At 35.6% G+C, this 16,702-nt stretch overlaps 1 protein-coding gene across 1 annotated transcript; it reads left to right on the top strand.

Annotated features, from left to right (window-relative positions):
* The first annotated feature begins 5,157 nt into the window (after positions 1 to 5,157).
* Positions 5,158 to 16,702, top strand: LOC132105629 (protein ADM2-like). The gene is made up of 3 exons (XM_059510900.1): positions 5,158 to 5,300; positions 5,623 to 5,843; positions 13,471 to 16,702. The coding sequence occupies exons 2-3, from the start codon at positions 5,764 to 5,766 to the stop codon at positions 13,877 to 13,879; spliced, it is 489 nt and encodes a 162-aa protein (XP_059366883.1). The 5' UTR covers positions 5,158 to 5,300; positions 5,623 to 5,763; the 3' UTR covers positions 13,880 to 16,702.

The raw sequence follows: 16,702 nt of genomic DNA, 5'->3' as shown, positions 1-16,702 counted from the left end.
CACAAACCGCGCTGGGGTTCAGATCTTCTGATAAGTGCTGCATGATTGTGTGAATATTTCTAAGCGGCAAAAGCGATAGATGTGTAAAGCAATATATTGTGAGAGGGCCGTGTGTTACCGCATCCCATATGACTCAAAATAATAAACCACAAAGTTAATAAAACAATGCACTCCACTGTGCTAAACAAGCACTTCTCTGCTGTCTCCACGTGCTATTGGAAACTTCCTATTTCCAACTTACAAAGTCATGATTACGTGGTTGTTGCATTCTTTTCTGTTAAAAAGAACAGTGGACAGTGGTTTGTGAATGCTGATGCTTACCCTAAATAATTTGATCGGGAGCAACCCCTCCTGTGACCCATGATTTGTCTGTATGTGTTTTCGGAGCCGGTGAGCAACGGACTTTCATAATAACAAAAAACTGCATTAACAAGCGAGAAAATTATTATCAGCGTTAATCAATTAATGCATTAATGCGATAATAATGCATTAACTTGCAATGGCCAGCCCTAATATTTTTTAAATAATTAATATATTTTATAATATTTTTCTAGCAATTTTTCAGATGTTGAGGTCAGGTTCACTAGTCAAACGAGTCATGTACTTTCACTGGGTCAAGTGGATCACATGACACTTTAGCCCTCTGTTTTGTGACAACCCAAAAATTTTAATCAAAATGAGCAAATTAATTTAAAAAAAAAAAATAGAAAGACTGGGAGATAAAGACTGAGAATGGGATAAAAAGACCAAAGAGTGGATTCTCTAAGTGGACATGAACATTCGTGAAGTCTTCATGCAGCTGTGCACCTCCATATCCAGTTCCCAAAAGAAAGCCGATTACATTAGCAAGCCAAAAGGGCAACCGCTGCACCTGTGTGTCTGCAAGAAAGGTGCATTGTGGGATATTTTAGGTTATTATTCTCACATTTCACTTACATTTCACTGCTGGTCATATATGCTCTATATAATTGTGTATGTGATGAATAAAAAAAACCTTGAATCTTGAATTATTCATCCAGACCAAGAAGGTTGAAATTTACCTCAATATTGCAGAAGATTTCTATGTGAATAAAAAAAAGTATTTTCTCATAACAGAAGCTTAGAAATAATCTTATGAAATAGAAAAGGGACAAATAAGAAGATGACAGGAAGAGCCGTTAGCTGCTTTGGTTGGAGTCATGTGACAGGAAGGGCAAATGTGTAGACACATGTTTCTAAAGGTAGTGCTCTGTCTGTGTGTGTAAAGGTGTCTGGGCCTCCATCACATGATATGTAACCTATTGGAAGAATATAAAGCAGAGCTGTTTGGCCGGATTTGCAAACCATGTGACATCCTGTCAACAAACCAATAGACAGGAAGAGGTCTCTTGGCTCAGAAATCATAGGTCATCTCAAAGCATCCTTTATGAACTGTGAGGGAAAAAAAGGTGTTTTGGTGGCTCCTGCTCCTGCTTTTCACATGTGAAAAAGTAAAATTATTACAATAATATTTATTATCTTAATTAGAGGTTTTTCATTATTAATTAATGTGTTTTTCATTTTTTCTTAATTTAATTCGAATGTATTTTTATATAAAAGAATAATACTCAATATTAAATAATGTGAATATATATTTAACATAAAAAATCTGTACAATTCGTAATGAATTCGTAAAATATATGCAATTATATAAAGACACATTATATTAGAATATTATGCCTCTAAGAAAGGCATAATGTGTTGAAGTGTTAAAATATAAATTTAAACGCTTTATTTTGTGCTAATGACGAGGTGATTGCATCGTATAAATAAACGGACAAGATATATTGATTTGAGCATACATTATTACAAGTTAATTCATTAAAATTATTAATCAATTTTAAAAAGTAGTTTTTGAAATATTAAATTAATATACAAAATAATATAAATATACATTGCACATATCAAAAATATTTGTATTTCTATTTTTTTATGTTTTATTATTGAATTACTGAAATGTTTATTTTGCACTGAAGACCAGCTGATTGCACTGTATAAATAAATGGCCATTAACTATTAATTTGAGTTGACATTATTTTATTATAAGAGCATTTCAGTGAATGGTATAAATATACATGGGTATATAATTTGTTGTTCTGTAAAAAAAAAAAAACTCAACTTTTTGAGTTTCCTTACATTTGTGTTTTAACTTCAAACATAAAACATGAAACATCCTGAACAATTCATGTGAGATGGAAAGGAAAAGACATTTGACCAAATTTGCATTAAGAAACAGACAATGTCTAAATACTTTGCATAAAAGTATTGTTCTGTTGTTTTTTCTTTTTTTGTCTGTTTTCTTTTCTTCTTAAAAATTTAAATAAATCATTAAAAATAACCACAGTTAAATTGACAGCCCTATAATCTCGTTAATTGCTTATTTTATACTTATTTTAAGTATAAAATCAAATGTATTCCTATTTCCATTTCATGTTGATATTGACATTTTTATGACAGTTATTTTTTTTGAATATTGACCATATTTTATCCAAAACAATCATTCTCATAATGAAGTATACTTTGATAAAATGTGGCTTATGCTGCTAATGAACTAAATGAAAGTCTTATAAAACTAATGAATAATGCGACCAGGGTCAGCCAGATTAACCCTGTTCAGTGGCATATATAACATATAACAATGAGTCATGTGAGGATGATGAAATGACAAGATGAAACATACTTGGCTGTCGGTGTCTGATGATGAACCAGCATTCATTCATCTTTTATAACTGCCAGCTATTTGATCCACTAGCACACAGACTCGTGTCTTTGTCTTCATTCATAGAACGTATTTTTGTAAACATACATCCATTGTTGCCCTGCAGTCACACCCGAATACAACCGCTCAAACAGACTGCCATTCCCACACACAGATCCACAGTTACGTGTAAATGTAGGCATACAGACACACAAGCGCACTGACTCATGGGTAATATAGCAACAGAACAGAAACAGAAGCGCTGTAAAACAAACATGACCCCCACTGTCCATCACAGAAAAAAACTTGACTGTGAGCCATAACAAACCAGTTGTGTTCTCCAACGTCACGATGGGCCAACGTAAACATGCGAGGGAAACGAGCTCAGTGGGAACAAGCATGTTTTCATATTGATTTAACACAAGGATTTACCATTTCATCCTACAGGGTGACGTCCCTGATATTTCTCCATCTTGGAGAGGTTTGTTTTTGTGTTTGAAATGTTTAAGACACATTGTTAATGTGCACTTTGCACGTGATGAGAATTTTTCCCTGGGAGATCAAATCCACTATAAATTTCTCTTTTGAACTTCAAAAATCTTTCATTGTGTTGTCTTTATTCAGTTTTGTTATAGTAATGTTCACTAGAGGGCAGCAAACACGAGACAACAGCTTACTAATAAAATCTATCTATCTATCTATCTATCTATCTATCTATCTATCTATCTATCTATCTATCTATCTATCTATCTATCTATCTATCTATCTATCTATCTATCTATCTATCTATCTATCTATCTATCTATCTATCTATCTATATAGATCATTTATTAGATTAATGCACTTAAATGACATAATTTCTACACCTATTTACAGCAGGTCATATTGTAGTGTGTTGATTTTGTATTTGGGAGGCCCAAGCTCATGTGCGACCTTATTCTTTTGTACACACTGCATGTCATTCTTTTCGTAGAATAAGCCTATTGTCTGGGCATTGCCTCAAGCCATTCTCTATTTTTCCTAATTAAATTGGTTTATCCAATTATATGGCCTCCTATATTTATTAAAACTCATTATTCATGCGGGAAGCTTTTTATCTAAATCCGACTGAAAGCATTTACATTATCATATGCTTTCAGAAAACCACCGCAGCTTAACAGACGGCTTGTGTTTCGGTTTGGGCCAGATTCATTGGCTGTGGAGTGTAGTTACTCGTGAAAACTAATTGGCACAAAGGCGTAACCAATTGCTCTCATCTGAAATTTTGCTCCAGTTAACAGTTCTATTGTTTTCATGATTATGTAAATGGAAACACTTGCCAACCCGATTAACTCCTAGACACGTACATCCTGAAGGTGTCTAAGAATTACTTCATTAATCAGTCACCTCGGTTCATTATACACTTCACTTGATGAATTTTCTAATAGCAGACCAATTCATATAAAACATATTTGCTCATTTAAAACTATGACTGAAAAAAAAACTTTAATAAATGTACACCTGACCTGAATAAGTGATATTGTCCAACTGCGGAGCAGTTAATCAATAGTTAATCTTAGATTTTAACCAGCATAATGATATCTGGAAATCCCTTTAATTTTTTTCTGTATTTGTTATTGATGGCACAATTGTTGCTTAAACATGGGCTGAAAAAAAAATCATTTAAAGGCTAAAACTGAACTGAGCTTGTGATATTTTGATTTTTCTAGGAAATAGAGAGATACCACAAATATTTGAAGTACAATGTTTGTTTGTCAAATGCAAAACTAGCTTTAAAACTGCACCATGACCATGAATGAGAGATTTAAAAAAAGAAAAGAAAAGAAATATTAAATCATACAGATAATGACATGCCAATTTAAGAAAATTTCACTAAACATATTCTTGGGTTTACAGTGAAAATATGCATATTAAATAGGACAATAACTAACTCCCATTCAAACTCCACACAAGAAGACTACTCTTTATATAGTACATTTAGGACTCATTGAAAGAGAAGTTCTATCACTCAAATGCACATTGATTACAGACGTGGCAGGGTGCGTCCTGCCCTCCTGAGTTTCTGGGGAAGTCAACCAGTCTTAGCATCCTTATCCCCTCTTCGCACACACTAATGCTGAGAGATAAGAAGAGAGAAGGGGTTTCCTGAGAATTAGTAAAAGGAGGTGAAAAATGCTTGTAAGTTATGTTATTGGTACTATTTAAAGCTTGCCTTTTGTTATTGATCACAATGTGTAACAATGCAAAAGCTATTGCTTATCTTATAAAGACATAGTCATAAGTCATATTCAAGCCATCATTTAATAGCCTGCATGTTACAAGCAGTCCTTGAAATTCAATATCAGGCAAAGTTACACGTTAAAGAAATAGGGGAATAGCTGTGTTTGACACCAATCAAGTTTGCCCGTATATCATTCGACACACCTTTGAAAAATGTCCCGCCCAGTCCATATTTAAACGCGTCAATGTCAGAAGAACCTCAGACTTCACAAGCGCAGATTGATCTTGGCGAGCGCGTGCGCCCCCGTGGGAAAATTCTCGAGACACTTTTGCGCGTGGCATTAGATCTTCACCTGAGATAAAGGTCAGTAACGTTTATTTATAGGCTATATATATGATGCATTTAAATAAAATATACTCAGAACGAATTTTAAAATGGAACTAAGAAAAGGAGTAGGCTGTAATAATTAGTTAACAACTAATTAGAGCTGATGCACTAATACAGCCTACTCTGTGCACGACTTTAACCCCTTAACCTTAATCATATAACTATTAAATGCAGCTAGTATTACTACAGATATGAACAGCAAATGGTTGCAGTAGGCTACTAATGTGTTTTTCATTTACGCGTGGAGAAAAAAAAATCTAGTAGGCATCAATTAATATTTTCCTCCCTTTCATTTCAGGAACAGTTGAAACACCACAGAACCCTGAAGTTGGACTTTTAGTCTGACTTGGAAGTTTCAGTTGCTTGAAATTCAATATTGTCCAGGTGCATTGGAAGCCCCCTCCTGAACAAGGGGGCGTGTGAACATTATTCGCCCACGATGAAAGCGCTTTTCCCGGTTTTTGTGTATTGCATCAGCCTGCTCTCCTCACATTTGCTGGCTCAACCGGTGAGAAACAGGTAGGAATCTGCTATTTAAATAGCCTATCTAAAATATGATGGTCGGTCCATTTAACTTTTGTTTTGGATGTTTAGTATAGTAGCCTATGTAGGTAAGCTATATGGGCTGACTTCTGTTGTGAAGTAATCTAAAGAAGCCATGAAGAATGAATGAACGGCTGCGCTGTAGCCTATTATTAAAGGAGCCGTTCTTTTGAGTCGAATCTTTCTAATGAATCCGCTGAACCAGTTTACTAAACCGGTCTGAGCGAATCAGACTGAGCTGTTCTCGAGTCATCAAATCACTGACTTAAACCGAAAAGCGTTCCTTTTCGTTACATTTCGAAAAGTTACGTACATTTTTGAGAAATGCAATGACAAACTGATTTTGCATGTAAATGAAGGCCTATATAAATAGCATATAAAAATAGTAAATCCTTGTTTTTATATTTTTATTATAAATGTAAATTATAAGGATGTTATGTTTTTATGAGCTGAATAAGCGCACATTAAATTAAAAATAAAGACACTTTCATAAACAGCAACTAAGTCTTTTAGCCTTGCCGGTGAATTTTTAAATGGATCATCCAAAAGAACCGATTCGCTAAAAGAGTCGAACGCGCAAAATTAAACTTTGCTCCTTCAAAAAGTTAAACACACATGATGAAAGACAAACTTAACTGCAGTTTTCATCAACATTTCGAAGTAGACTGGCACTAGGGATGTATTATATACAAAAGGAGATTGAAACACAAAGAGACGATGTTATGTCGCGACAGATAGTGGTTGAAGTGAACGAGGTCAGTTAGGATGGTAGACGTGACTGTATAAACGCACGCATCCCACCATTCACAGTTGGCTGCCGGCCGGCCTTTTTAGAAAACCAAGCTTTTTCAGTGATAATATTTAGAATATATAAACATACAGTCCATTATAAAAAAAATGCTTATCAAATAAGTAATTCATATACATTCATATACAAAGATTGCATTATATTTGTAAGTAACTGAATGCACATTGAATGCTGGTGTAAAGAATCACATGACCAGAGCGGTTTCATTGAAGTTTGCGCCTCTGAAAGGTGACGTGTTAAACCTCCATCAATAGAAATATGAAAAAGAAATACATAAATATAATATTTAAAGGGCATACCATTAAGTATTACTTTATTATGCTATAATATATATATATATATATATATATATATATATATATATATATATATATTCCTGCTGGAATATATATATTCCAGCAGTTAAATGTATTATCAGTGGGGAAGCCCAAAGCCTTACTCTGAAAAAGGAACTGAGGCACATTATGAGAAATAGATTTCAAAGTATTATTACATTAAATGAAAGTAGTTTTTTATTGGATTTGATTTTCATTTCCTTTTCCCCTGTTTTTCCTGATAATAAGAGAAGCTTCAAAGTTTGTTTTGGGTTTTATTGAGGAACTTTTTTTACCGTCGTAGTTTCCCATTTATTATAAAACACACTTTCAGTAACTTTCCTAAACCTTTATTGGGAAATGCACATAGGCATAAATCCCGGGGGGAGAGGGGGATTTATTTAAAGGTTATCCCCCCTAAAAGTATGTTAAAAAAAACATGCTGTGTATTGTAAATAACAATGTTTTATACTTTTAATAATTGTGTTAATAGTAAAACAACACAAATGGGGCAGATATATTTTTAGTCTCCCCCTCCCTTGTCTCACAGTGCTTTGGTCCAAATGCCTGCTTTGCTCTTTTACATCACCTACACACACACAAGTCCTGTGAGAGAGACATCAATAATTGTGGATCTCCAGTAAGTAAGGCTGACAAGGATATTTTATTAATTTAAACATGGGATAAAGTGATTATTTTTCTCCTTAATACATAATGCTAATGTATTCTAGATGGGTCCGCTATGTTAGTAATAATAATGTTACCTCACGGGACTTGGCAACACTGTGGATAGTATAGTAATGGATAAAAAATATCCTTACAAGTACAACTTTAGCAGGGTTATTTGTCTCTTTCAAAAATTGCTCTTGAGAAATTTTATGTTTATTGCCACCCTCCAACTGTTAGATGAAATTTACACCCCTGGAAAGGCATATAGTTTGTTTCCATGAGTTGGACTTTTTTTTTTTTAAAATGGGTTCAGAAAATAACTAACTTTTACTATATACAATGTACCATTTTACATAAGGTAAGCAGTGACCTTCATTGCATCATGCAATTTTTGGCTCCTAACCTCACAAAACAAATTAGTAATTTCCCAAAAGAGATTGGTGCATATCACGTGATTAACAGAATACTTTATTGTTACCGCCATGCCATCTGAAGTGACACAAATGAATGTACAATCTGTTTTTTTGTTTGTTTTTGTGATAAGTGCTTGCGTCATTTCTGAGTCAAGTATAGTTAAATATTCAACAAATCTTACAAAGGGATAGTTTTACAGTGGGAGTATGTTATCAGGCACTTTTTTTCCAAATGCACATTTGATTGGCCTTCAAATTCCTGAAATAGTATATTGAGAAGTTATTCTTGAAAACTGCAATTTAAACGTATTAAAGCAATGACATTCTTTGTCAAGTCATTACTGCTGGCTGATGACTGATGACTGCACTCAAAAGGAATGAAGTGCTGAGCATGAGTGTCTGTGTGTGCCCTCTTCTGGCTGACACCTGCTGTGCTCACTTGTGTTTTGCTGAGCTGAGCATTTCTATTCATCTTGTTTCTCTTCACAATATTAGGAACAGACAAACAAAAACTGATAATTCAAGCTTTGAACGGCTGCACTAGAAAATTGTATTCCATAAGTTTAATGGATAGTTTTTTCTCAGAACTTAATCTTGCCTACATAGCAGCTCATTAAACCTCATAATGCCTCATGCGTCAAACCAAAATGTAAAGGATAGGCTTCATATCCCCTTGATCTAATTGTGGCACATGCAAGCTACATGCTTTTCTGCTGTGCTTTGCAATGTTTGGTGAGGACATTAGACTGATATTGAGTCAGAGACGTCTGATTTACAGTTATACAGTGACAATAAACAACTGATAAATACTGTTCTGTTAAGTAGTTTCTGATTACTGTAATAAGGTCGGGTGGCTTTAAAGAGACAGTTCACCAAAAAATGAAACTTCTGTCATTATTTACTTACCCTCTTGTCATAAGATGCTTCTCTTCTGCATGCAAAAGTGGATTGAATCTCCAAAAAGACTGATAAAAGCATTATTAAATAGTCCCTATCTGGTCTATCTTTTTTTCTTTGACCTTTCGATATCTCTCAGTTGTGTCCTAATTCTTCTTGGAGAACTTTAGGTTCTTTGCATGGACTCACTTAGTGTTCGATAAGCATCCATGTACACAGAACGTACAGCAACCTTTGCGATACCAGCCAGGGATTTTTATTGTTTGACATGCTTTGACATGCTGTCCCTGAATCGAACATGGCCTGTTCTAGTGGTTTAAACTCTCTCTTTTTTTTTTTTTGGAAGGAAATGGGTTTCTGAGAATAGCTATGCACAACATAACCTAGTTTTCTCCCTTACATAATATCTTGAGGTTTAGTTTGTGAGAGAATATGCATAGAAAAGCCAAGTAACAAGTCAAATGTATATTTCAAAACAGCAGCCGTAAAGTGGATGCTTATTTGTGGTATTGTCTGCATTCCAATACCCGAAATGGTTGTTTCTTGGTTCAGTGCTGTATTAGAGAGGATATATGAGGCTCTTGGTATAAATTACTGACTTTTTATCCTCTTTATAATCATCAATAAAGAAGATTTAAAGGACGTTGAGGTTGCTGTCTATTACAGAGCATCAGATCTGCTCTCAGTTAAGTTGGTTGTCATATTGGAGGAAACAGGTCCCAAAGGTCACTTTTCTGTGCTGCGCTATAGTCACACTCAATGGGAATATGGGCTGGTCATGTTTGGTTTTGAGTTATGCAGTCCTCCGTTTACAACATAAACATTAGTATTTTACACCATGCTGCTTGGTCATTATTGATAGCAGTGAGAGGGAAAACTCATCCATCAGGCAGAATTCATTAGTGGATTAGTAACTGAGACCAGAATTCCTTTCTCCTCATCCTCAAGCAGCATGTTTCCACTCTGAACTGAAACCATAAAAACCATAAAAACAAACACAAGAGGAGAAAGGATTTGAGATTGCCCTTAGTTACCGCTATACGCTAACCATTGACAGGCTCAAATCGCTAATTCACTGGGGGCGGCAGTGGCTCAGTGGTTCATGTAGGTTGTCTACAAACCGGAAGGTTGGTGGTTCAATCCCCGGCTCCACCTGACCAAGTGTCGAGGTGTCCTTGAGCAAGACACCTAACCCCAGATGCTCCCGACGAGTTGGATGGCGCCTTGAATGGCTGACACCGCAGTCGGTGTATGAATGAGTGTGTGAATGGGTGAATGTGAGGCAACTTGTAAAGCGCTTTGGATGGCCATGTGGTCTGTTGAAAGCGCTATATAAATGCAGTCCATTTACCATTTACTAGTCAATTAATTCACAGTTTAACCCTTAAAGTGCTGTTTCTCCAGTCTATATTCAACAGTCAAGTATTTCACATTTTATATGGAGCATGTTTAAGGTGGTTTAGAGGACAAGGGTCATTTTCTTTGGTTTCATGAACTAATCTAACATTGGTCAATTTAATTACTCAAATAACTAGCTGTCTCAGCTGTCTCAACAGACAGCCTTTCACGATTTTATTTCTATCGATCTCCACCCTCACCACCCATTTACTGAAAGTAGATTATCAGAGTTGTATATGTAGCATATTAGTATTATTATGGCACTTCAACACATAATAATAAAAAATTATTAACATTAAATAAGCATTATTTAGATGGTTAAACAGATAAAACAAATGACATTGAATTATATAAAACTATTTTTAAAAATTCTATAATATATATTTGGGTGCAATTACTCCAATACTAAGTATTCATTTTAATTGTACTGTACCTGAGCATAAAATCTACATTATGTGCCATATCTAAAAGGATATATATTTTAGTAACTGGAGAAGGTCACTTGGTTTGACTTATGGTCACGTAATCCATTTAAGAGCACAGGTACAATAATTACTTCTTCTCTGTAGCTAAATATAACCCGCTTATGACCAATTCACAAACAGCCATGACCAGTTTCAGAGAGGTGTAAAAATCACGGGCTTACGGCAAGAACAAACAATAATACTGGATTGACCTGACCTGCCTCTCTCAGTGGAGGATTACAGAATAAACCACAATCAAATATCAAATCTCCTTGTTTTCCAACAAAGAAATTGTTCCCACAAGGCATCACAGGGTTTTGGTGGCAGTCTGCCAGCACCAAGCCAGACAAGAGGTTTGCAGCCAGTGGCAGAAATGAACATGTTGGATTACAAAAGATGAAATCACTCAGATGTAAAATCTACCTCCAAAGGTGTTCAGGTTGATATTCTCTCATTTGATGGAGATTTGACATGGTTTCTGAGTGCCTCAGCTATTCAGTGTATTGCAAACAGAGTTACTGCAAAACTTGATTACCACCTTAATACCACGATAGGTTGAATTTTGAGGTCCAGGTGCTAATTTTCCTGACTGCACACTATGCTCAGACTACAAATACCCCAGAATCACAGATCCCATTTCATTGTGGTCTGTTAGGTAAATGTCAGCAGGTGAGATTTTTAATTAGCACGTCTGCTCAACTATATGTTAGGTGGCAGCCCTGCTCAAGTTTATTCACCATCTAACAAATGGAACACAATGGGATGGATAAACAGGACATTTCTAGAATATAGCAAAAATCTCTGTAGGTCTAGAAAACCCTAAAAATCACAAAGCAGCAGTTAGAAAAAAACATTTTGGTTTCCTCAAAGAACCTTTAGCGGAGCAGTTCTAAAATTTGAATCATTTGAAGAACCTATAAAGAACCTTTTGTGCAATTGAAAGTTCCATGGTTGTTTAAAGTTCTTCAAGTATATAGAAATGTGAGTGCATTTAGGATGAGCGAGACAGGGTCGACTATCAGATATTTTCAAGGATTTGAGAAATATTGAGGTGTGATAATGGGGTTTCAGAAGAAGAAGAAAAAAATTGAAAAATTGAAAAATTTAAATACTGCATGACATATTAGACCAGTGGCATGGCATACATTGAAACAGAGGGAAAATTACTATTCACCCAGGCCACTTTGGGCAGATAATCATTATATTTTAAAAAGGTGGTATTTTGGTTAACCACAATGCAATGGAAAAAACTAGCCGGCTGCATAAGTTTGTGCACTGAGAAAGTAAACTTTCTGAGGAAAGAAGAAAAGAGAAGAAAATTCCTACTACAAATATAGGTAAATAATATAACAATATTATATTAAGAATAAAGTGCATAAAAACAATATAAAGTAAATAATAAAAGGTCTAATGTTAAACATTTACACAAAAATTGCAAGACTAAGTGATATTTCTGGAAAGCTGAGTTTTTTAAACTTTCAAGAGTGTGCAAGCAAAAAATGTCAAAGACATGCCTGGCTATGTCAGCATTACTCAGCATGCTTTTTTCACTAAGTTTAGCATGAGACCGTGAGATTAGATGGTGTGGTCCAACTCAGCTATACACCCTGTCATTTCTCAAATTTCAGCTTTAGAGATTTGTAGAAATGGTTTGCTCTTTTATAGTAATGCTTATGGCAGATTTTTAAGATCATTTGGAAATAAAAGTACAAAAATGCATGTAATAAAAGTGTAAAGATTCAGGGAACGGTGTCCTTCACAAGTCTAAAAATTGCCACTGTCTTAGCATGCACCTGCCATGACTTGCTGTTTGCTAATTCTAAGAGCAAAATCTGTGCAAAAAGCAAGGATCTCAGTGTCCAGTGTGTGATAATCAAACAGAGAGCAGGTGGCCTCGGCCATTATAGCAAAACCAGAGTAAATCAAGTGTGTTTGCCATACACGGTTTTACAAGGAGTCGGTGGCTGCAGTAAATGTTTGCACGGTTGACCAAACTGCACATTTAGTATCTGCAGTACATGATGCTACAGTACATGTTGGATCAAGCCAATTCTGTGCAATAAATAGTTGCATAAACCCATTTTCACCATGAAATGTGCTATTATTCTTATAGTTTTGTACTATACATTTTTGCAACCGGTATTCTTCCATAGCAAAATAAATACAAAATTGTACGGTGGTAATAAATTGTAATAAAATTTTAATATTTATTAATAAATTATAAATAATCAAATTAATTAATTTAACAAAAAGTAAATAAATGATATTAATTATAAATTATGTATGAAATGATATGTTTAAAAATATATTTTTAAGCCCCAATAGGAATTGATATATTGATAAGTTAAATAAATTCTATTACTTATACAATTATTTATAAAATAACTTGCATTCATAACTATTAAAATCAATCATTTTTTATGTGTTAAGCTGTGATAGCTATTCTTCATTAGAAGAAAATGGAAAGATTATAACCTATTTATAAAAATGTTTTTTTTAGCATTAAAATATTTGACAACAGAATGGATCAAATATGATTCAAATTGCATCAAGTATTCCAGAGTGCAGTGAAACAACATATTACTTCCTGTTCAAACCTGAGCAAGTGCATTTATAAGTCCCATTTCTGTCTCATTGCAGGTCAGACTTCATGACAAGATTCCATCAGCTAAGAGAGGAAAACAGCATCTCTCCAGATGTTACTGAGAGCCCAAACACCGACCATGGCGTCTCCATCGGCCGCACCATTCTATGGAGGGCCATTCTCTCCAAATCTCCACCTTCAGACCCAACAAGAAACCAACTCCCCATCGGTCAACCAAGAGCAGGAGAGTCCACCGAAACAGGAGAGAACCCTAGACACAGAGGTCGTCGTCATGTGCACTCAAAAGGCCACCACAATCATCATCACGCCCAACTGAAGCGCGTCGGATGTGTCCTCGGTACCTGCCAGGTGCAAAACCTCAGTCATCGCCTTTACCAACTGGTCGGGCAAAGAGGACGCCAAGAGTCGCCCATTAACCCACACAGTCCACACAGCTACGGATGAAGCTAGAGGGGCGTCCAGCTAAAACTAAGACCAAGAAAACAGCGTTACACATATCTTTCCTGGTGTTTGTATATTTTATTGCAATAGGATACTGCTGTAGTACTCTTTCCTCCTCTCTGCCCTGGTTTTCTGGAGTGTATACTGTGCCTTTTTGGACAGAAAGGACCTCTTGTTACTTGATGGCGAATTTTGAATTGAAACACTTTGACCCTGGCCTCCCATTTTTCGGTACTCAAACTGATTCTTTATTTTCATATTGTCATCTTCAGATAAGAGATTATTCCGCATCACGTCCCGACTCATCTAAGGCTGTTAACTTCTACACCACTGATCAAACCGCCTGAGCCTTTAATGTGGATTTCAGCAAGGTGTGGGATTGGATTTCTGTCAATGTGAGGCTCATGTGTTCCAAAAAACTCTGAACCCTCTCACCTTGTGTCTCCAAAGGACTTTTAAGAAGAAAGCAGACTTCGGAGGTGGTGCACGACCACCATCTGATACCTTGTCACTTGAATAGCTACTGCAACTTTGGGTTTAAATGTTGGGTTTTAGACAATGGTGAATTGTCTGAATTTATAAACACAGTGGTCCCTTGGTTGAACCCACATAACAATACAGTAGCAATCACAGCTGAATCCGGATTAACACATTGTTGCTTCTCCGTGTGTTTTGAGGTCTGGCGCCTGAAATATTACACTTCACGTGGTTTATAAAGTCACGAGAATGAGTTGTAATCCGCAAGGTCTCAGTTTCAACTCCTGCTGGGCTTTGCTGCATTTTATAAACAGAAGCAAGACTTTTTGGAGCAATTCTAAATGATGGTCATAACTCACCCATAAATACCCATAACCAATGGTACAGCTCCATAATAGAGGCTAAAACTAGCTTAAGGGCTGCTTGAAAACCATTTTTATTGCCAAAACACTTAAAAAAAAAAAAAAAAACATAAAAAAAAAAAAAAAAAAGCATTTTGTCATGATTTACTCATTAAGTTCCACACTTGTATGACTTTGTCATTCTGTGGAACACAAATGAAGATATTTTGAAAAATGTCCATACAATGTGAGTCAAAGGGATCTGAAGTTGGTTTTGGACCCCATTCACTTTCATTGTATGTACACAAGCAGTATTTTTTTAGTAAATTGACCAATTCTTAATATCATAAATGCCCTTAAATTTTTCTTAACACACGTTGACTGGCGTTGCTTAAGTAAGTCTCAAACTCATTCTTGTGACTCTAATTAAAGACTCTAGTTCTACCAAAATTTGAGGAGCAGGCTTTCCAAGTCTTTCGGGAAAATGGCCTTCCAAAAGCACTCTTCCAACCATGTCATGTATTTTAAGAATTCCCTTTTGTTATAATAATCATGTCTGAATACGTGGGTGGATACACACACCAAAAATACCCAACAGACGCAGGAAAAGTACCTGTAAAAATGACCAATTTAATTGAAGCCTTTCAGAAAAGTTCCATGCCTTTTTGGGGGTCTGTGGATGTCGGGGAATGCTGTGAGACATCAAAGTACATGTCAGAGGATTAAAATAGCAGAAGTAATCCCAAAAATCCTACTTAAACTTCAAAAACTCAATCCCAGCTAGGTATCCAGGCCAAACTCTCCCAATATGTGATGAATGTTATAGGACAGCTTGCTTTCAAATGGCTCCAGAAAGGCAGAGAACCAACCAAAAAACCTGAATTTACTTGATACCTTTCTGTGCATTCGCATTATACTGTTCATTTATCTTAAAACGGGCTTGAATTTGTGTTCGTAACTGTAAAAAAGTATTTTTTTTTGTTGTCATGGCTGATTCTGATGATGATGATCATAGGAAGTAGTAATTGCTGGTGCTTTGGTGCTAATCTGCTCAAAGGCTCTCTATATATCCGACTCCATTCTCTCTGCTGTAATCGATTTGATTGATGTCTCGTGACTTATCATAATTAAAAGGCTTTTAAACTGCTGGGAGCCTGGTTAATCTGTACTTTTTGCACAGGGAGAGCCTCTTAACCTGCCTCATGTTGACTTATATATTGATCACATTCCTTTTTTTGACTATCTATCTATTTATTTATTTTTGGATGAGTTGTTGTGAACGTCTTGGTGACATGGGTTGGAAGGTTACAAGTGCGTCAGTATCTGGCCCTGATCGTTCTATGTACGTGTGTGTTTTTGTATGCTGCCTCTGTGTATTGCGTATTTTCATAACCTTTGTCCCCCTTTAAAGCCCTGCTTGGTTCATTGAGTAAAACACAAGCGTTAGCTTTCATGCTAATGTGCATGTGTTTGTGATGAAGGAACACACAGAAAGCTATGAATCTGTGTCCTAAAGACGTGTGTGCATGTGTGAATGAACATCGTCCTGGCCATGAGCATAACTTTACATGTTTTAGTTGGTATTAAGGGTCAGCTGTGCTGTTACTTACCATGCCAAGCACTTTAAAGGAAGAGCATGTTTTTATTTTTGTTCAGATTTGTGAGATTTATGTATTGATTTTGAGGAGGATCTGTATGAATGTATTTTAAGGGGCATTAGCACACCGAATGAGAACGTACCTAGTATCATGTACACAATCTTTTGTGAATACAATTATTAGGTTTGATATTTAAGTATTTATGTTTGCATTTGTGTATCTATGTCACCAAAGACGTTATTTATCGCATTCAGTGTTTTCTCACACCTCAGAGTTGTCCTCTGGGTACGAAAAAATAGAGTATATTTAGGGAAGACAATAAAATTAATTTGTCACACCCAAACATCGTCTTTTTTCTCTGTGAAATAAAGCACTACATAGTAGTGAGAAGAAATCTGATGTGTTGTTCT

The sequence above is a fragment of the Carassius carassius genome, chromosome 26 (assembly GCF_963082965.1).
Source record: "Carassius carassius chromosome 26, fCarCar2.1, whole genome shotgun sequence".
In the NCBI taxonomy this organism is placed as follows: Eukaryota; Metazoa; Chordata; class Actinopteri; order Cypriniformes; family Cyprinidae; genus Carassius; species Carassius carassius.
The sequence above is the reverse complement of the archived record's forward strand: the minus strand, read 5'-3'. Positions and strand labels throughout refer to the sequence as shown.

What these genes read in the sequence shown, in the direction of transcription:
- LOC132105629 (XM_059510900.1), top strand. Translation starts at nt 5,764, where the DNA reads ATGAAAGCGCTTTTCCCGGTTTTTGTGTATTGCATCAGCCTGCTCTCC. An exon ending in GCTCAACCGGTGAGAAACAG is followed by an intron (nt 5,844 to 13,470) that starts GTAGGAATCTGC and finishes GTCTCATTGCAG; the next exon opens with GTCAGACTTCATGACAAGAT.